The sequence below is a fragment of the Bos javanicus genome, chromosome 17 (assembly GCF_032452875.1).
Source record: "Bos javanicus breed banteng chromosome 17, ARS-OSU_banteng_1.0, whole genome shotgun sequence".
Taxonomy (NCBI): Eukaryota; Metazoa; Chordata; class Mammalia; order Artiodactyla; family Bovidae; genus Bos; species Bos javanicus.
The window spans coordinates 2,103,638-2,126,054 of record NC_083884.1 but is presented as its reverse complement, the minus strand read 5'-3'; the positions used below and the strand labels follow the sequence as shown (position 1 = coordinate 2,126,054).

The following is a 22,417-nucleotide window of genomic DNA, read 5'->3' as shown; positions in this document are numbered from 1 at the left end:
AGTACGTCAAGGCTGTATATTATCACCCTGCTTATTTAACTTATATGCAGTGAACAACATGAGAAACACTGGGCTGGAGGAAGCACAAGCTGGAATCCAGATTGCCGGGAGAAATATCAATAACCTCAGATATGCAGATGACACCACCCTTATGGCAGAAAGTGAAGAGGAACTAAAAAGCCTCTTGATGAAAGTGAAAGAGGAGAGTGAAAACATTGGCTTAAACTCACCATTCAGAAAAGAAAACTAAGATCATGGCATGCGGTCCCATCACTTCATGGCAAATAGATGGAGAAACAGTGGAAACCGTGACTGACGTTATTTTTCTGGGCTCCAAAATCACTGCAGATGGTGATTACAGCTATGAAATTAAAAGACACTTACTCCTTGGGAGGAAAGTTATGACCAACCTAGACAGCATATTGAAAAGCAGAGACATTACTTTGTCAACAAAGGCCTGTCTAGTCGAGGCTATGGTTTTTCCAGTGGTCATGTATGGATGTGAGAGTTGGACTATAAAGAAATCTGAGCACCGAAGAATTGATGCTTTTGAACTGTGGTGTTGGAAAAGATTCTTGAGAATCCCTTGGACTGCAAGGAGATCCAACCAGTCCATCCTAAAGGAGATCAGTCCTGAATATTCATTGTAAGGACTGATGCCGAAGCTGAAACTCCAATACTTTGGGCACCTAATGCGAAGAGCTGACTCATTTGAAAAGACCCTGATTCTGGGAAAGATTGCGGGCAGGAGGTGAAAGGGACGACAGAGGATGAGATGGTTGGATGGCATGACCGACCTCATGGACATAGGTTTGGGTGGACTCCGGGATTTGGTGATGGGCAGGGAGGCCTGGCTTGCTGTGGTTCATGGGGTCGCAAAGAGTCAGACATGACTGAGTGACTGAACTGAACTGAAAAGGTGAAATAAAGATAATTATATCATCTCAGGAAAGGCAGAATTCCTTAATCTGATTAAACAGCATCTATTCTGTAAAATAGACACCAAGTAGCATAATTGATCAGAGAAGGCAATGGCAACTCACTCCAGTACTCTTGCCTGGAAAATCCCATGGATGGAGGAGCCTGCTGGGCTGCAGTCCATGGGGTCGCTAAGAGTTGGACACGACTGAGCGACTTCACTTTCACTTTTTACTTTCATGCATTGGAGAAGGAAATGGCAACCCACTCCAGTGTTCTTGCCTGGAGAATCACAGGGATGGGGAGCCTGGTGGGCTTTCGTCTATGGGGTCCCACAGTGTTGGACATGACCGAAGCGACTTAGCAGCAGTAGCATAATTGATAAATAATTGAAAACATTCTCTTGAAAACTGAGAACAGAGTAAGCCGGTCCTCAGTTATCACTTCTATAAACCACTGGAAGATATCAGCACATAAGACAAGATAAAAGTAAAAGCATAGGAATTATACATGAAAAAACAAAATTATATTTTTATTGCAGATGGTTTAATTACTTATGTGAAAAATATACAATAAATTATTACAATTAATGAGAGATTGGAAAAGATGTTGAATATAAAGTAACTACATCAAAGATCAAATACATTTCTACACAACAACATCAAATGACTTAAAAGAGAAATTTTATAAAATGGTACATCAAAATGTCATCAGAAATAGAAAATATATACAAGTAAATCTGTCAAAACATGCAGAAAAATCTTTAGAGATAAAAAAATATTAAAACAGTTTTAAAGAAGGCCCCAAAATTCAGATCCATACCATGTTCATGGGTTAGAAGACTCAATATCATAAAATAATTCTCTATAAAGTAACCTATAGATTCAATGAAATTCTAACTTAAATTTATACAGTGGGACATGATGAGTTGATTTCAAAGTTAATATAGATTACAAAAGCCCAGTGTACTCCTGAAGAACAAAACCATGCCAAGACTTGCATAACATCCAATATTTTATGCAACTCAGAGATTCAAACTTGTTTTGCTTTACAAAAAACAAAACGTACTTTTCATCCTGTTTCATCCTTGGTTTATCTGTACCAGTTTCTCACACCACTCAGTAGCCAGCCATGGAGACATCATCTTGAACTCTTCCTTTTCTTCTGTATCTCCCGACCTCCACCCCAAGGCCCTCCAGTTACTGACTGGTCTTTTAAATAGAACTCCTCTTTTTTACAGCTGCTGACACTGTGCAGATGCAAGCACATATCCTTCTACTCTTTTGTTTAATTTAAATTGGAGGATAATTACTTTACAGTATTGTGATGGCCTCTGCCATACACCAATATGGATTGGCCATAGGCATACATGTGACTCCTTCCTCCTGCACCCCCCTTACACCTTCCTCCCCACCCCATCCCTCCAGGTTGTCACCAGCTTTGGGTTCCCTGTGTCACATATCAAACTCCAACTGGCTATCTGTTTTACATATACATACATATATGTATATGTATGTGTGTGTATATATATATATATGTTTCAATGTTATTCTCTCAAATCATCCCACCCTCTCCTTCTTCCACTGTGTCCAAAAATCTGTTCTTTGTATCTATGTCTCCTTTGCTGCCCTGCATGTAGGATTGTCAGTAGTATCTTTCTAGATTCCATATAGATGCATTAATATACTATATTTGTCTTTCTCTTTCTACTTACTTCACTCTATATAATAGGCTCTAGATCCATCCACCCTATGAGAACTGACTCAAATGCATTCCTTTTTATAGCTGAGTAATATTCCATTGTGTATATGTACCACAACTTCCTTATGCATTCATCTGCCTCTACCTTTCCTCTAACAAGTTTCCTTGCTCCTATTTGCTTCTTACTTTCTACAGCAAATATATCGGACAATCTTTCACATCCTCACTTTTCTTTATAAAATATGGCTGTTATCAACCCAATGATCTGTTTTAAACTTCAGTAAGTCCCCTTCCCACTGCCAAGAGGATCAAATAAATTCACAGCCTCAGCTAGGCATTAAACATTGCACCTGACAGAATCATTTCTTGTCAAAGCCCAAACCCTTACATACCTTGTCATCTGCCCACAGTAGATTATTTACAATTTCCTGTACTTTCATAAAAGTCAATGAATCTTCAGAATTTGTTTTTATCTTAGTTATTTCACTCTAAAGTTTTGCACCACATATTCTCCAGGAAAAATACTATGACACTTCAAGATTCAGCTCAAATGCCACCTTCCCTTACAAGCTTTCTCTATTCCAAACATAATTCTATCCTCTGTGTTACCACAGAGTAACAGAATACCACACAGTATTTTGTTTGCAGTATTTTGTTTTATCACACTTCCATACTGATAACTGAAACATATGTTGCTTTTTTCCTGGAAGATAATGAAACCCTTAGAGTACAGGAAAACATCTTATGTATGTACCCCAAGCATCTTCTTGAAACATATCAGGTGCAAAATACTCGTTGTGTTAACTTACATCTGTGTAGGGCATCAGAGCTTACCAAGACCTTGTGTGTTTTATCCTATCATGTTTTATGGACTAAGTATCACTACCCCCATGTTACAATTGAGAGAATTTAAGTTCAGAGATATTCAGTAAGTAGACCGAGATAACATACTTAAACACAGAAGAGCTAAGACTTACGTCTAGGCCTCCTGACACAATATCCAGTGCTCTTTAAACATCATTATCTAGATTCATGTTATTAATTTCTATCATATTTCACTATTTACTATTATGAAAGTTCAAGAATGAAAACTTCCTTTGGTAAAGACTTGGTTGAGAATTTGAAACCCTTTATTGCAGTGGGGGGGCGGGGAGGGGAGGGAGGGGAGACTATAAACAGGGACCTCTCTGATTGTCCAGTAGTAAAGAATCCACCTGCCACTGCAGGGGATATGGATTCAATCCTTGGCCTGGGAAGATTGCACATGTCATGAGGAAACAGCCTGTGAGCCACAACTGCTGAAGCCCACGTGCACTGGAGCCCATGCTCTGGAAGAACAGAAGCCACCGCAAGGAGAAGCCATGCACAACTACAGAGTCGCCCCCACAGCAATGAAGGCCCATCACAGTTAAAAATAAATGAACTATGCATAAAATAAGTTAACTTATGATGAAGAGAATAGTTCCTTACTAGACAATTCAGTAAATTGGAAGTTTATGAAGTTTGATTTTGCAAAGATAATTATCATCATGTTCTTATGCCAAGCAGAATGTTTTCAAGGATAGACATGTGATTAATAGAATGTATATTTTGATGTGTCATGTATTCAGTAAAATGCTTAAAACCATAAAAACTTTTCTGACATTTCCTTGCCTGAATTTCTTGTTCTTTCAATTATTAATACTGACCTCAAACTTGAAAAAATTGGACTTTTCCCATCCGGTGACCTTGTTCCACTCATCCAACATACAAAATCTGACTGAACAACACTCAATTCTGTTGCTTATGTGAGATTAACGTGCTCTGATAAGTATGTATGTGATGCCCATATAACTTGTCACTGTTTTGGCAGAGTTTTACTGATTGATTGAGATTGGAAAAGAGGGAGGGGAAATTATTAATAAATTGATTCCAACACTAATTTTGGCAAAGTCAAGTCAAAGTCAGTGAACTGCACAGGCCATCACAGCTGCAACCTGGTGGCTGCCATGATTTGATTGGAACCATGAGAAACCTCAGGCTTTATCAAGACTGACCACTGAAGAGGTGCAAATTTTTTTCCCTTCCTCTCCATGTACAGTGTGGGTCATTGCCTCTGTGACTTCCTGGAATAAAAAGGAGCTCTTGCTCTGATGTCAAAGACACCAGGGTTCTGTAAGCTCTTGGACTTGAACAGGCTCGGAGTTTCTGTCTCAGAGACTGAGGGCAAGGAAAATCAAGGGATGTCCTCAAATTTACACAGAAATACAACAGCAAAGCCAGTAATAGAAATTACATTTCTTGTCTACCAGTCCATTTGTTTTCCAGTTGCCATACCACTAGGAATGAAGTGAAGTCGCTCAGTAGTGTCTGACTCTTTGCAATCCCATGGACTGTAGTCTACCAGGCTTCTCTGTCCATGGGATTTTCCAGGCAAGAGTACTGGAGTGGGTTGCCATTTCCTTCTCCAGGGGATCTTCCTGACCCAGGGATCGAACCCAGGTCTCTTGCATTGCAGGCAGACAATTTACCCTCTGAACCACCAGGGAAAGGCCATACCACTACCCACATATAATTAAATAAGGAAAGTAAAACTTACATTTGCTTTTTGAAATCACAGTAGAATAGTGTAAGTAAAAAGACTATGTATTTATTTTATCTATTTTATCATTTGTTTTTGCTTCTCCTAATTTGTAAACAAAGTTAACTACATACATTTCAATGTATTTAAGAATAAGGTTATAGTGTGGGGGAGAGAAATGTACTCTGGTAGCTAATGTGGGAAAATATGACCAAAAAAAGTTGAAAATCCTAAATCAAGATATTTGAGAAAAGAATAAATGGAAAGCATGATTGCCTCCTAATAATATTAAGTTGGTGTAAAAGTAATTGTGGTTTTACATTGTTGAATTTTGCCATTTGATTGCAGAATATAGTCTTAAATAAATGTGGTTATGTTATACATCATTTTAATGTGCATTTCTCACTTTGTGTTTTTTTGTTAATGACTTATTATTTGCTGTTTATTTTATATTTATATTAGACTGTAGAAATGATATTAGACAAAAAGAAAATTCAAGCAATTTTTTAATTCAAATTCAAATGTGTCATAAAGCAATGAAGACAACTCACAACATCAACAACGCATTTGGCCCAGGAACTGCTAATGAACGTACAGTGCAGTGGTGGTTCAAGAAGTTCTGCAAAGAAGATGAGACCCTTGAAGATAAGGAGCTTAGTAGTTGGCCATTCAAAATTGACAATGACCAACTGAGAGCCATCATCAAAGCTGATCTTCTTACAACTACTTGAGAAGTTGCAGAAGAACTGAACATTGACCATTCTATGATCATTTGGCATTTGAACCAACATGGAAAGGTGAAGAAGCTCGATAAGTGCCTGCCTCATGAGCTGATCACAAATCAAAAAACTGTCATTTTGAAATGTCCTATTCTCTTACTTTATGCAATAACAACAAATCATTTCTCAATCTGATTGTGATGTGCGACAAAAAGTGGATTTTATACAACCACCAGCGATGACCATCTCAGGGGTTGGACCGAGAAGGAACTCCAAAGTGTGCTAGTCACTCAGTTTTGTCTGACTCTTTGTCACCATGGACTGTAGACAGCCAGGCTCCTCTGTATGTGGAATTCTCCAGGCAAGAATACTGGAGTGGGTGACCATTCTTTTCTTCAGGGGATCTTCCCAACCCAGGGATCAAACTCCGGTCAGGAAGCCCTGGGTCAGGAAGATCCCTGGAGAAGGGAATGGCTACCTACTCCAGTATTCTTGCCTGGAGAATTCCACAGACAGAGGAGCCTGGCAGACTACAGACCACAGGGTTGCATAGAGTTGGACATGACTGAGCGACTATGTTTTTTATTTTTTTAATTTTCTTTGCTTCCCTGGTGGATTAAATGGTAAAGAAGCTCCAAAGCACTTCCTAAAACCAAACTTGCACCAAAAAAAAAGGTCATGGTTACTGGTTGGTGGTCTGCTGCCCCCTGATCCGCTACAGCTTTCTGAATCCTGGTGAGACCATTACATCTGAGAAGTATGAACAGCAAGTCAATGAGATGCACCAAAAACTGTAATGCCTGGAGCTGGCACTGGTCAACAGAATAAGCCCAATTTTTCTCCATAACAACTGATCAGATGTTTTACAACCAATGCTTCCAAAGTTGAACAAATTGTGCTACAAAGTTTTGCCTCATCCACCATATTCACCTGACCTCTCACCAACTGAATATCACTTCGTCAAGCATCTTGACAACTTTTTGCAGGTAAAAAGCTTCCACAACCAGCAGGAGGCAGAACATGCCTTCCAAGAGTTCGCCAAATCCTGAAGCATGGATTCTTATGCTACAGGAATAAACAAACACATTTTTCATTGGCAAAAATGTGTTGATTGTAATTGTTCCTATTTCAATTAATAAAGATGTGTTTGAGCATCAGTTCAGTTCAGCCGCTCAGTCGTGTCTGATTCTTTGGGACCCCATGGACTGCAGCACACCAGGCTTCCCTGTCCATTACCAACTCGTGGAACTTGCTCAAACCCATGTCCATCAAGTCAATGATGCCATCCAACCATCTAATCCTCTGGTGTCCCCTTCTCTCCGTGCCTTCAATCTTTCCCAGCATCATGGTCTTTTTCAGTGATTCAGTTCTTCACATCAGGTGACCAAAATATTGGAGTTTCAGCTTTGGCATCAGTCCTTCGAATGAATATTCAGGACTGATTTCCTTTAGAATTGACTGATTGGATCTCCTTGCAGTCCAAGGGACTCTCAAGAATCTTCTCTAACACCACAGTTCAAAAGCATCAATTCTTTGGTGTCCAACTCTCACATCGATACATGACTATGGAAAAACCATAGCTTGGACTAGATGGAGCTTTGTCAGCAAAGTAATGTCTCTGCTTTTTAATATGCTGTCTAGGTTGGTCATAGCTTTTTTTCCAAGGAGCAACCATCTTTTAATTTCATGGCTGCAGTCACCATCTGTAGTGATTTTGGAGCCCCCCAAAAAATAGTCTCTCACTGTTTCCATTGTTTTCCCATCTATTTGCCATGAAGTGATGGGACTGGATGCCATGACCTTAGTTTTTTGAATGTAGAGTTTTAAGCCAACTTTTCACTCTCCTCTTTCACTTTCATCAAGAGGGCTCTTTTTTGTTTGTTTGTTTGAACTTAGAGTGATTTAAAATTCATGTTCTGAAACCACAATTATTTTTGTGCTGTGTGTGTTGTGCTAAATTGCTTCAGATGTGCTCGACTCTGCATGATCCTGTGGACTCTAGCTCACTAGGCTCCTCTGTCCATAGGATTCTTCAGGCAAGAAACCTGGAGTGGTTGCCGTGCCGTACTCCAGCGGATTTTCCTGACCTAGGGATCAAATCCGTGTCTCTAAAGCCAATTACTTTTGTACCAACCTAATAGCTTATATTTCATCCTAGCACACTGGAAAATAACAAAGTCTACAAACTACTTAAAAGTTGTTATGCTTTCCACAAAGCTTTATCCTCATATATCATGAGTAAAGAAAATTCCAGGAAAAATTTACAAGAATATATATTCTGATTATCATAATTTACAATAGTATCCATTTTCAAATGGTAAATTAAAATTACTTTGACATACAAACATATGATTAATAAACATAAAAACTGAGGAAACCAGAAGGGAAAGAGACACGTGTACCCCAATGTTCATCGCAGCACTGTTTATAATAGCCAGGACATGGAAGCAACCTAGATGCCCATCAGCAGAGGAATGGATAAGAAAGCTGTGGTACATATGCACAATGGAGTATTACTCAGCCATTAAAAAGAATACATTTGAATCAGTTCTAATGAGATGGATGAAACTGGAACCTATTATACAGAGTGAAGTAAGCCAGAAAGAAAAACACCAATACAGTATACTAACACATATATATGGAATTTAGAAAGATGGTAACAATAACCCTGTGTACAAGACAGCAAAAGAGACACTGATGTATAGATCAGTCTTATGGACTCTGTGGGAGAGGGAGAGGGTGAGGAGATTTGGCAGAACGGCATTGAAACATGTATAATATCATGTATGAAACGAGTCGCCAGTCCAGGTTTGATGCACGATACTGGATGCTTGGGGCTAGTGCACTGGGACAACGCAGAGGGAGGGTATGGGGAGGGAGGAGGGAGGAGGGTTCAGGATGGGGAACACAGGTATACCTGTGGCGGATTCATTTCGATATTTGGCAAAACTAATACAATATTGTAAAGTTTAAAAATAAAATAAAATTAAAAAACAAAACAAAACAAAAAACTATACATTAACTATCATTTACTTACAAATGATAAAATTAAGACTACACTAGGTCAGTCAGTCATTGCATCATTTTTCATATTTCTATAAGTATGTATTCACAGTAACTGTTCAATAAAGTTTTGGTGAATTGATGAATATTTGTAGCTTAGAATCATCTGTAAACTTAGCTCTGTGTAAACATAGGGTTGTGAGTATGTAAGCTCTTTAAGTTAATTCACATGACAAATGAAACCTGAACTAGAAATTACTGAAGGACTATATAGTCAGGATTCTCTTCACACATTAGGCAAAAAGAATTTAAAATTATCAATAGATTAAGTGTTTTAAGCATCTGAGCAAATAGCCAGGAGAACAAAGTATGAAGGATGTTTCTATTGCTTATCTCTGATACCTTACCAAAGAAAAATGTCTGTCTGGGGTATTAACCTCTCAATTTTACATTTAGAGGACTTGAGATATGAATACATTTTTCATATATGACAAGAAAAAAGAACTTTATCCCACAAATGTTTTTTATAAAGATTGTTTTATTACATGTAAGCAGCTGCAATTTTTTAAAAAATTCTCTACTCCTACATATTTATGCTACTATGAATAAAAATTACACAGTTTACTATGTTCCAGAGTGGTTTTCACTTCACATTCATTTAATTCTAACCATGAGAATCATAATGTCATTCCCATTTTATAGATCAGAAAACTGAAACATAAAGCTGTTAAATAACTTGCCAAAAGCCACAAACAGTTACATGTGGTGGGTACAATATCAGAATTCATGTCCATGTCACTCCAAAGTCTAAGTTTTTAATAGATGCACTATTCTGGCTGCCCTGAAATCTTTTAAAGAATATAATTTTTGAAGCTTAGCCCCAAGTTGCAAAAACGTACTCATACCAAAAGAAGAAGGAGGAGGAAGAAAGGAAGAGATAGAAGAGATAGAAGAAAAAGGAAGAAACATCATGGCAACACATGGAATCCAGAATTCTAGATTCAAAATCTGATTCTATTACTGTGTGACAGAACACATGTTATTATAATGCCCTAAGCTACAGGTACCATTCAACACAGAAATAAGGGTATTAAGGGGTACTTGTTTATGAAGCATATGGTTTTGTTTAAGACGCTCCATTCCACCCTCACATACTCTAGAAATCTTTTCTTTTTGTAAACATTTAAATCCTGCAACACACTGGATATTTAGTCTATAATCAGTATCTTCTTTCTGTATTTAACTCTTGTTCCCTTATATCCCTAGTAAACTGCTCACAATCTTTTTACCCATAGAAACATAATGTAACATGAGGCCCTTGATTTTTAGGTCATTACTTCTGTTACCCATTCCAGATGGCAAATCCTAATTATTCTTCCCTTGATGACTGCCTGTGGGCCACACTCCATTCTTCTCTTGGGACTAAAAAATAAACATGAAAGGAGAACTTCCCCTCATTCTTAGGTTTAAAAAAAGTTTTATCAGTGTTGTTCTCACTCCTTCGTTAGAGAAAAGGTACAAGCAGAAAATCTTCTTCCTAGAAAACATGATAATTTGCTAACAGCAATCTATTTTCTTATAAGAATTATTATGTAGTCAATATTACACATAGTATGTATTTTAAATGTGACTGACTTCCTACTCTTAGTAAACCAGACTGGAGTCAAGTTTAGTTAACCCTATGAGCCTTCAAAGCTTTCAGGTTTTTGACCTGAGGGCTTTTAGCCAAGTTGGGATTGAAAAGATAAAGTTCTTTCTCACAGCATGTTTGTTTTCTCAAAAGCATTCACACATTATTTACATACATAATGTACACTGTAAACCACTTTCCTGAACAACCTGCATTTGAAAGGATGTTCTTCACATTCTTTATGGGGTCATAAGCAAGAGTTCAATGAATACTCAGAAAACAATCTAAATCGTGAAACAATTTAATGGTACCACACAAAATGCAGGTCCTGTGCCAAGAACCAGACATTAACGACTGAATTCTACTCAAATCCAACTCCTCCCTTAAACAACATGGAAAGCCTGCTATCACAATTTATATACCTGGGGCAACATATAGTAGTTTTTCCCCTACAATACTTTGCACTCAAATATATCTCTATTAGAATTAGTCATATTCATTTTCATTTGTCTTTTACACAGTTGGGGTATTTCATTTGTGACTCTACACTTAGAAAATACTCTCTTGAAAGGGAGTAGCATCTGCCCAATACTCCACACGATTGAAAGTATTGGCCTGACTTTAACAGTATAGAAGGGCACCCCACTCCAGTACTTTTGCCTAGAAAATCCCATGGATGGAGGAGCCTGGTAGGCTGCAGTCCATGGGATTGCGAAGAGTCGGACACACTGAGCAACTTCACTTTCACTTTTCACTTTCATGCATTGGAGAAGGAAATGGCAACCCACTCCAGTGTTCTTGCCTGGGAAAATCCCAGGGACGGGGAAGCCTGGTGGGCTGCCGTCTATGGGGTCGCAGAGTCGGACATGACTGAAGTGACTTAGCAGCAGTAGCAGCAGCAGTATTTGGCTTATAGTTGTTTAATGGACTTCCCTGGTGGCTCAGACGGTAAAGCGTCTGCCTACAACGAGGAAGACAGGGTTCAATCCCTGGGTTGGGAAGATCCTCTGGAGAAGGAAATGGCAACTCACTCCAGTACTCTTGCCTGGAAAATCCCCTGGACAGAGGAGTGTGGTAGGCTACAGTCCATGGGGTCGCAAAAGTTGGACATGACTGAGCGACGTCACTCACTCATGTGGCTTATCAAATGCAAGAATGTTGAAGGCAAGATGTATTCTCACTGAAAAAAAATTGCTATGATGAACAATCATGACACAAATACTGTCATTTCAATTGTCAGTCTTAATACTTTTGTGCTGACGGGAGAGCCAGTGAAGGGGATTCTTAAGACGAAAGGCATCAAATATCAAACCTAGGGTCAAGTTCTCACTACTTATCAACTGGGATGACAGCCCAGCCACTGGATCCTTCTGTGTTTCAGTTTCTTCATGTGTCCAAAAGGGTTAAAAATCATGTTAATTGATAGGGATATAGTGAAGAGAAGAGACATTTTACAATGTAAAAATATGAGCTGTGTTACTTTGACATGAGTCATGAAGGCAATTCCTAGATATGTGAGGTATAATAGGGTCCAAATATTTATTGGGAGAAGGCAATGGCACCCCACTCCAGTACTGTTGCCCAGAAAATCCCATGGATGGAGGAGTCTGATAGGCTGCAGTCCATGGGGTCGCTAAGAGTCAGACACGACTGAGGGACTTCACTTTCACTTTCCACTTTCATGCATTGGAGAAGGAAATGGCAACCCACTCCAGTGTTCTTGCCTGGAGAATCCCATGGACGGAGAAGCCTGATAGGCTGCAGTCCATGGGGTCGGGTCACACAGAGTTGGACAGGACTGAAGTGACTTAGCAGCAGCAGCAGCAGCAATTTATTATCTAGCAAAAGAACAATCTGGCTCTTTTCTAATTATGTTTGGTGCTTTTCCCTGGGGTATCTTAAAGGTTTAACTTTTATGCAATGAAAGATACTTAGTAACACAATAACCTGAGTGCAAAACACAAACTATAAACTTCAACTAGAGGCACTTAGGTCAGATAGATCATGGGAAGAGGGATGGAGCTCCATCCTTTCAGAATAGTCAGTCCAGTGAACTGATGTCAAGGTAATTCTAATGCTGCTTAATAAACATTTCAAATACATTCATGGCCAAAGAGAATTCTGAGCTTGCTCATAACAGCTGCCAAGCCAGGGTCCGCTCGAGTTGCTGCTGTGGCGCACAATCCAAGTGCTGACAATTTAACATAAGTGAGAAATGTAAGGAATACAAAAACTATTCTACCTCTTCCTCACCCATCACACAAACTAAACATAGGAAGTTCGTCAACACAGAAGAACACCAGATGATGACAGTAAATATAAGGTTTGTGTCTCCACCTCCTTAATAACTCCCTGATTTGTAAAATGGTGCAGTGTGTTAGAAATTGTTGAAATGTCATTCTTAAACATTAAGATGAATGCTTTAGTAGCATATTAATACATAAAATTAGATTTTGTTTTGAAAAAAATACTATATTTGGAAGCACTTCTGATCATCATGGTTTCAACTTTTTAGAACTACTACCATTTGAGAAGTTTTGTTTTGTTTTGTTTTAATATGGTCAATGGCAAATATTTTAGGTTAAACTATAAATATAAATTTCAGGAGAAGAGCTGATTAAGACAAACACCTCAGTGGCTCACTTTCTGAATCTCAATTAACACTTAATTTACCATACTTCTGTTTTTTGTTTTTTTTTCCTCTCTAATTTTATTTTATTTTTAAACTTTACATAATTGTATTAGTTTTGCCAAATATCAAAATGAATCCGCCACAGGTATACATGTGTTCCCCATCCCGAACCCTCCTCCCTCCTCCCTCCCCATACCATCCCTCTGGGCCGTCCCAGTGCACCAGCCCCAAGCATCCAACATCATGCATCGAACCTGGACTGGCAACTCGTTCCCTACATGATATTATACATGTTTCAATGCCGTTCTGCCAAATCTCCTCACCCTCTCCCTCTCCCACAGAGTCCATAAGACTGATCTATACATCAGTGTCTCTTTTGCTGTCTCGTACACAGGGTTATTGTTACCATCTTTCTAAATTCCATATATATGCGTTAGTATACTGTATTTATGTTTTTCCTTCTGGCTTACTTCACTCTGTATAATAGGCTCCAGTTTCATCCACCTCATTAGAACTGATTCAAATGTATTCTTTTTAATGGCTGAGTAATACTCCATTGTGTATATGTACCACAGCTTTCTTATCCATTCATCTGCTGATGGACATCTAGGTTGCTTCCATGTCTTGGCTATTACAAACAGTGCTGCGATGAACATTGGGGTACACGTGTCTCTTCAATTAACACTTAATTTACCATACTTCTTAATACAAATGTAGCCTGACTGGATTAGCATGCATTTTGTAAGGAGCTGACAAAAGAAGTATTCCATTAGCCAGCTCATAATATCGCAAAATTTAGTAGTCAATATCCCATTTTCAGGGCTAATGATAACAAGAACTAAAATAAACAAGGAGGCCTGTTTCTGATTTCTGAGAAAGAAGACATTTTATGCAATTCATTCCATAGCTTTGACACTGTATTTTTTTAAAATGTTCCTCTCATATCATTTTTTAATAGATAACTAAAGGAAATAAACCACTGAAGTCACATTGCTAAATCACTCTATTGTATCCAGGGTTGGGGAGAGGACTCTTTCTCCTTAATTTGGGAATGATAAGTCCACAATTAATTAATTCCATACCTTGGAATATGAAAGAAGTGTAAGAATCCTCAAAATTTCCCTAGTATAGGAAATGTCACATCCCTAGGAATCTTGCCAGGCACCTGAGCCCCAGCCTACCCCAGGCATATCTCATGGGCTCAAAATGCTGTGGCAGGAGAGGATGTCCCTACAGTTTGGGGGAGAACAACCCCCTTCTTCCACGTCCCCAGAATGGTCCCAGCATGGTCCCAGATGTTCCCAGCAGGATGTGCAAGGTTGCATTTTAAATGGATTATTCCCTTCTATCTTTTCTAAGCATTCTTAGAAAAGCTTAGGGAAGATCCTAGTTTTAAATATTTTAAGCATATGTGCTGATATGCTATTAGAAACAATAGGTAATAGTTTAAAAAGAAAAAATATATATATTAATGATAGTAAATCACTAGCATTTGATACTATCTACCTGAGTTCTAGGAACATTTAAGGATTAATCTCTGTCCAGTACATTCACTGATTGAGAGACCTAAAGGATCATTAATGTGACTAATCTCCTTAAAGTATACAAAGAATATGGTGGTGGAATTACAGGCAAATTAGTCTAAATTTTAAATCAGGGAAAGTTGCTAAAACATACAAAATAGTATTCATACATATACAATGGGGGGTTATATGGTTTTTGTAGAAGAAATTATACATGGTATATATTAGACATTTGTAGAAAAATGTGCCATTATGAGGGCAAGAGTAAAAGTTATGGACCCTACACACTTTTAAATATTCCACTATGGGCTAAGGAGGCCCAAACAGAGAAAGGAAGCCTCAAAGACCATCTACTTGAATGGAAACCATAAAGGTTCCATGAATTATTACACAAACTACCTCAGAGAATGGATGCAAGTTAAATTTTAAATTTGCAAAGCACACTACCCTCTTCAGAGATAAAAAGTGGGAAGATCTCAGGAGACTGTGAAATGCAAGCAAAAAGGAGCTTTAGAGCTGTATTAGTCTGAGAGGACATATTTAAGAATAAAACAATCTATCTTATTCCTAACTATTATCAGTAACTGCCAGTGGTGGGCCGAAAGAAAAAGAAAAAGAAAAAAATCAGTGTGGCCCTCAGGACAAGAGCTAAAGAACTACTACTGGCAAATGATGAATAGAATTCAACTATATAGAATTCTTATCTATCCCTTTTGCAAACACTGTATTTTGATCATTTCTGAGTGGGCAGCAGAGGCAGGAGGAGAAAAACAATCAAGACCTGGGGAATGAAAACTAAAACAGAAGAGATTGTTTAAGAGAAGCAGCTCTATAAAATGCATTTTTAACATGAGAGTTTGGCCACCTAAAGTGATGCCAAGCAATAAATACATGTTTGGATATTTAATATTATATTAAGGCATAGAGTTGAACATCAAATTCTAAAATGCCATACTTAGGAGGCTGCCAAGGAAGCTGGAAAATATAATATTAAGAGCCAAAAAGTGATAAGATCTTACTGAGAGGAGATAAATTTATGAAAATTTCCCTTAGAATTAGTATACTAGAACACTGGTTATGAAGAAAAGCAAAAAAGAATAACCCTTTACAATGCCAAATGCCAAATGCCTATTTCTAATAAACAAGCCACTCTAAGGACAAATTCAGCCTTGCAAGTCACTGACCTTTAATCATGCTCGGATTTTTTCAAGAAAAAGAAACCATTTACTCAGAAGATTAAAGGTAGGAAAGTCTTGTTTTCAGGGTATTCACATTTGTTTAAGAGGATAAAGATAACCTTGCTAATTAGTCTTATCAGCCTCCACTCATCATTCAAAATTCTAATTTCTTCAGTCTCCCTCTTTAGATGTTATATTTTCAATTGTCTGTGATTTCCTGACATCTCCTTAAATACAAAAAGAGAAAAGGGAGGAAAGGATGGAGGGGGTAGGGGAGGGAGGGAGGAAGGAAGGAAGGAAGAGGGTAGAGAGAGAATACAGAGTTGGTTTCGCACGTAATCTTTTCCAGGTAATCTCTGGACAAATATGAGAGATTAATTTGCACCCCAGATTTGCCCAGACTCTTCACAGATATTCACAGACACTCAGATTAACACCTATTGGTACCGCACAACCATGAAACAGGACACCTTAGTCTCTGTTCTGGAATGACTTCCTGCAGTATCAGCTTTCCAGCATCTCTCAGGACCCTTCTGAACTAGAGAAAGTAAGATAAATCTGATTGCAAATATAGATAACTATGTATTGTGCTGACATCTTAATGTGAAAGATAGACATTCTTTTGAATTATCTGCATCTTTGTGTCTGTTTATATAGAGAGGTAAATTATCTATTTTTCTGGACTAACAGATTTGGCTATACAAATACATCTGAGGTTGTGCTACACTGACTTACCTAATTCTGTTATGTAGTCCCTACATCGAGTCCAACCCTTTTGGGACCCCATGGACTGTAGCCTCCTCTATCTATGGGATTTCCCAGGCAAGAAAACCAATACAATATTGTAAAGTAATTAACCTTCAATTAAAATAAATAAATTTATATTAAAAAAAAAAAAAAGAATACCGGAGTATGTTGCCATTTACTTCTCCTTGGGATCTTCCAGATCCAGGGATTAAACCAGTTTTTCCTGCATTGGCAGGCAGATTCTTTACCACTGAGCCACCAAGGAAGCCCCTATCTACTTTTACTTATATCAAAAATATATTTCTAAATCAAAGTTAAATTAACAAAAGTCTTCCTTTCTGTCCTATAGTTTCATGAACTTGAAATCAGAGTTCTGAAAGGTATACAAGTTATATTGCTTCACAAATATACTAAGAATGGCACAACTCTAACAAGTTATAGTGAAGAATATTTCTTCTTAGATACCACTTGATCTTGTTAGAATGAGATGTAGATGAGGGATGAAGATCAATATTAATAGTCTATAGATATGAGGAGGTATTGAGAATTTTCCAGATATCTAACAATGTTAATCCATTCCTGTGATAAACATTAAAAATCAGTTATGATCTCTGTCCTCAAGGACTTTATATTCTCACTATATTTAGCAAAGTGAAACTGTTCTTAGTCATTTCATTAATGTCAGATAAAGCAAATGCATTTCTATTAGTCTAGACTCAGATAAACCTGGACAAAGTTCTACTCTTCGCATTTCAAGGAAGTTCTCCAAAAGGCCAATTAAGAATGGAGTGTAATTGTTTAAAACAAGTGAACTTTACAGCCAGGAATCTTCAAATCAAGTTCTGGGTAATCTTAACAAATTGTTTGACTTCATGGAGCATCTGTTTTTCTATCTGGGTAATGGTGGCATTAACAAATTCCACCATTTGGAGTGTTGTATTAAGCTGAAATAATGTACTCAAGTGCTCTGAAACTATAAAGCTATGCTATCACTATGACATCAAACCACCACATAGTTTCAGGAAACTTAGGACCCTTGTTTCTTTCTAAAGAGAAGGGCACTTTTTTCAATGGGCCATAACCTCCACTCACCTCTTGGGGAAGGGCAGATCAAAGGTATCCTGGTATCTGGAGAGCATCCTCTCTTGCTTTTTGGTTATCTTTCACATATTTGTCTTCATCTTTCTTATTTTAGTGGCCTTCTTTGACTGGGATTTCAATGTACTATGAATTTTCCCTGTTATTACTTTTATTTCTCTTATATAGTACCAAAAGGTGGCACTAAGATTTTGCTACATTTTAGCCAAGATAATAAATTAAAGCCTTTCACTTCACCAAGTTAAAAAAGCAATGATAATCATTTGAAAGTATCTCAGTTTGTGGCTGTGTTTCTCAATCTTCCACTTGGACCATTCTTATTTCTCTTTTACTGCACACATGTATAGGTTTAGCTCTTGTACACAAAAATAGGGAAGAAATAAAGTTAGAGTAGTAATCCATTCAAATTTAGTTTTATTTTTGTTTTATCTTCAATAGCTCTGTTCAAAAACAAACCATTAGTAAAGGAACAATGGATTGGTTCAAATTGGGAAAGGAATATGTCAAGGCTGTATATTGTGACCCTGCTTATTTAACTTATATGCAGAGTACATCATGCAAAATGACAGGCTGGATGACTCACAAACTGGAATTAAGATTGCCAGGAGAAAAATGAACAACCTCAGATATGCAGATGACGCCACTCTAACGGAAGAAAGTGAAGAGGAACTAAAGAGCATCTTGCTGAGGGTGAAAGAAGAGAGTGAAAAAGCTGGCCTAAAACTCAATACTCAAAGAACTAAGATCATGGCAACCGGTCTCATTACTCCATGGCTAATAGATGGTGAAAAAGTGGAAACAGTGACAAATTTTATTTTCTTGGGCTCCAAAATCACTGCAAACAGTGACTGCAGCCATGAAATTAAAAATACCTGCTCCTGGAAAGGAAAGCTATGACAAACCTGGAGAGCGTATTAAAAAGCAGAGACCTCACTTTGCAGAAAAAGGTCTGTAGAGGCTAAGCTATGGTTTTTCCAGTAGTCATGTACAAATATGAGAGTTGGACCATAGAGAAGGCTGAGTGCAGAATAATTGATGCTTTCGAGTTGTGGTGCTGGAGAAGACTCTTGAGTTCCTTGGACTCCAAGGAGCTCAAAACAGTCAGTCTCAACTCTGAATATTCATTGGAAGGAGTGATGTTGAAGCTGACGCTCCAATATTTTGGCCACCTGATGCAAAGAGCCCAACTCACTGGAAAAGACCCTGATGCTGGGAAGGATTGAAGGCAGGAGGAGAAGGAGCAACAGAGGATGAGATGACTGGATGGCATTATTGACTCAGTAGACATGAGTTTGAGCAAACTCCAGAAGACAGTGAAGAACAGGGAAGTCTGGCATGCTGCAGTCCAAGTGGTTGCAAAGAGTTGGACACGACTTAGCAACTGAACAGCAACAGCAAAGGAAAAATAAAAGTAAATACTCTTAAAGTTGGTTTTTTTTTTTTTCCTTGCCTGAATGTTTATGTGCTGAGGAAAATGTACATTTATGCTTGAGATGTGTTTCAATATACTTAGTACAAGTAAAATGTAAAACTTCAAACACTCTTTAGACAAAAAGAACACAGGTTCACAGACTCATTTGAGCAATTTCTAAAGTTAAGTCTGAAACAATGGAACTTCTGAAAATGAATTAGTTAACTTTTGACATGTCTTATATTCAAATTTTGGAGAAGGAAATGGCAATCCACTCCAGCGTTCTTGCCTGGAGAATCCTGTGGACAGAGGAATCTGGAGGGCTGCTGTCCATAGGGTCGCACAGAGTTGGACATGACTGAAGTGACTTAGCAGCAGCAGCAGCATATTCATATTTTAAGTTAATGATTTTTAAAAGCATAAGCTTTTACTTTAACATTCAGAGAAAACTATATTTACTTTCCTGAAATAAGACCAAAATTGGCTGAATCTTTCACACAACCGAGCATCAGCGAATAGATGTTTTCCTAGACAAGTTTGAGAAATAATATACTTCACTTTTACCTTACCTAAAACAAGAAAATTTTCAATTTTCACCCAGTCGCAAACATTATTCAAAACAAATTTCTCAATAAAAGGTAGGTTTAGGGAGATGTATAGTACTGAGTTCTGGCAGCCCAGCCTCTAGCAATCCACCACAGCCGAAAGGTGTCTTGGTCCTCTAAACCATCAAGGAAGGCCCAGGAAACTTCTGGTGGGATAGGCTGAGGGTTAAAGGTGATGAGGAAACATAAGCAAAATTGAATTAAATCAGAACTCGAAATTCCAGACTGACATGTTTCTGCTAAGCTACTCCAAGTTTTGAAGAAGTACGTGAAGTAAGAGTGAACTGAGAAAGATCTGATAACCTGAACCCATATACTGCTTGTCATTAACATACTCTCCTTGTTAGGACAATGTGTCATCAAAGGTGCAAATTAACAGGGGAATTTCCAGCATTTTCCTTCATTTGCGTACATCTTTCTTAACTTCAGGCTCAAGAGAGGTCAAAAGAGGTGTGGAGTCACATGCAGACCACCCGCATAGAATCTACTTTGGGGATTTTGCCTCCCCCTTCCTCTTGAGATGGGGCAAAACGTGCTGTCTGCTCACAGACTTTCACTGAATCGGGCCCAGCAACCTCGTGACCACTTTCCTCGCAAGAGAATGGTTGGTCCACCAACCCCTGGTCACCTTGGCCTCAACTCAGCAGATCAGGGCCCGGGAACAGGGCATGTGTCTCAGACTTTAGGCTGGAGGAGCAGGGCCGGGCGGAGTGTCCGGGTCCCACCGCAGGACCGGGATTGAGGGAGAGAGAAACAAGCTTGAATGGGACGGCAACTTGGAAGTGTTTTTTAAGGTTTCCTGAAATGGGCAAACGCGCGGTTAAATCCATCCAGCTGGGGAGCTTTCGAGGGCATCCCATGCCTTCTGTTCCTGGAACGCCCACAGGACCCTGGCCGAGAGGGGGCGAAGGTGTCCCGACTCTAAGCCCGCCCGCCCGGGCAGCAGGGCGGCGCCGCCCGCGGAGCGCAGGGCCGCAGGCGCCGGGCTCTGAGCCCTAGCGGCTGCGTCCGCAGCTCGTCACGCCGCGCCGGGGCGGGGGTGGGGCGGAGGAACTACCGGAGGTTCCAAACTTGGAGACCGCGCTCCGCACCCAGTCCCGCCGGTGCAGACCTGCGGCTGCGGGGGCCGCGCGGCCCCTCGGGGTGGGGAGGGGGTAGGAAGGAGACAGGTGAGACCCGGCGCCCTCCCAGCGCCAGCCTTGCCCCCGCCGTCCTGCCCTGAGAGGGCACTCACCGGCTTTGCACGGGTCCTTGTAGTCCAGCGCCTCCGCCTCATCCTCTCCGTAGCCACCAAAAGTGTAGTCATAGTCGAGGCCAGCGCAGACCCGTAGTTCCGCGCAGAGGACAGCCCCGGTGGCCGCCAGCCACGCGAGCATCCCCGGGGAAAGCCTCTCCAGCCCCATCTTCCTCTCGAGGAAGGGCACCGGTTCCTGTCCCCGCGGAAGGCTCCTCGGCGCGGCCCGGCGCTCAGGTGTCCGGGGACATGGGGCGCCGCCGGGCGGAGAGAGGGCAGGGCGACCTGTCCCCCGGCGCGGGCGAGGTGGCGGGCGGGGGCAGGTAGGGAGCGGGTCCGGGCGGGCGCGCGGCCAGGCTGTCTCCCGGCGGCCGTCCTTTCAGCTACTCAACGGCTCGGCTGCCCCAGGCTCAGGTTCTCGGGCTCAGATCCCGCGTGCACCCCGCACCCGGACCCGATGCCGCTCTGGAAAGACAAGACCAGTCTTCACATCAGCGCGTCTGAGCTGAAAGTGGGGGACCGTGGTCGCGGGTGGGGAGCAGACATTCCTTTGCCGCCAGACCTTAAAAGCCGCAGAAGCAGCAAAGGAAGACTGCGAGAAGAGCTAAAGTGGGAGGATTTGGGGATGCACTGTTTGTCTTTCCCCCCAAGGCTGTCTCTTTACCCTCTTCCTAACTTGAAAAAAAAAAAAAAAAAAAATCTTCACGGCATCTAACCCAATCACTTGCATCCTGCTTACTTATTCATACAATCAGGGTCAGGATCCGGGCCACAGCCTCCTCTCCGCCTCCTTTCGGTAGCCCTGTAGGAGCAGACAGACACGAGTGCGCCGAGAATTCCATTTGTAATTTACTAAAGATAAAAATGAATATATCATGCACTGCGTCCACGAACAGCAGTTAATAGATGATGTACGTGCCAGCCGAGAGCGCCAGACCGGGGGTGGGCCAGGGATGCTGACAACTTGGCTCAAACCTCCACTTCCTCCCCAACACAAGCAGTTTGCGTCTCCCCTTTGCCGCCTTTGCCTCGGTACAGCCCGAGGGGAGGAAAAATGGGCCTCCGCGACCGAGGTAAAGAAACTGACTGCTTTCAAAGTCCCACAACCAGCAAAGTTTTCCTAAGAACTGAGATCCTCAGAACTGCAGTTAAAAAAAAATCCAAAATCCAGTTACAGATTGCAGCAGCAGGAAACGCGAAGACCTAGCCAAGGGCTGCGCTGTGGCTCACGCGGGCTCAGGAAGGGAAGTTGGAAGGAACACTTGGGAAGCAAATTTTCTGTGACAGCTCTGGCGCCCATGCCCAGAGTTGCTCAGTATCCTCTGGCTTCAGTTTTACTTCGGAGGAGAGTGTGTAAAACCTGGCAGCAGGATTAGCGAGGTAAACCACATGTCAGCCTAGCAGACATAGGACAAACACAGGCTGTGGGAAATTGGGGAGAAAAAAAAAATCAGAGGA

The 22,417-nt window shown here is 40.3% G+C and overlaps 1 protein-coding gene across 1 annotated transcript in view; it reads right to left on the bottom strand.

Moving 5' to 3' along the window:
• TLL1 (tolloid like 1) overlaps positions 1–22,204 on the bottom strand; it is a 328,687-nt gene extending 306,483 nt beyond the window's left edge. The window contains exon 1 of the mRNA XM_061383894.1: positions 20,960–22,204. Within this exon, the coding sequence (XP_061239878.1) occupies positions 20,960–21,128 (169 nt within the window). The 5' untranslated portion in view covers positions 21,129–22,204. The remainder of the gene's footprint in view (positions 1–20,959) is intronic.
• Positions 22,205–22,417: the final 213 nt, after the last annotated feature.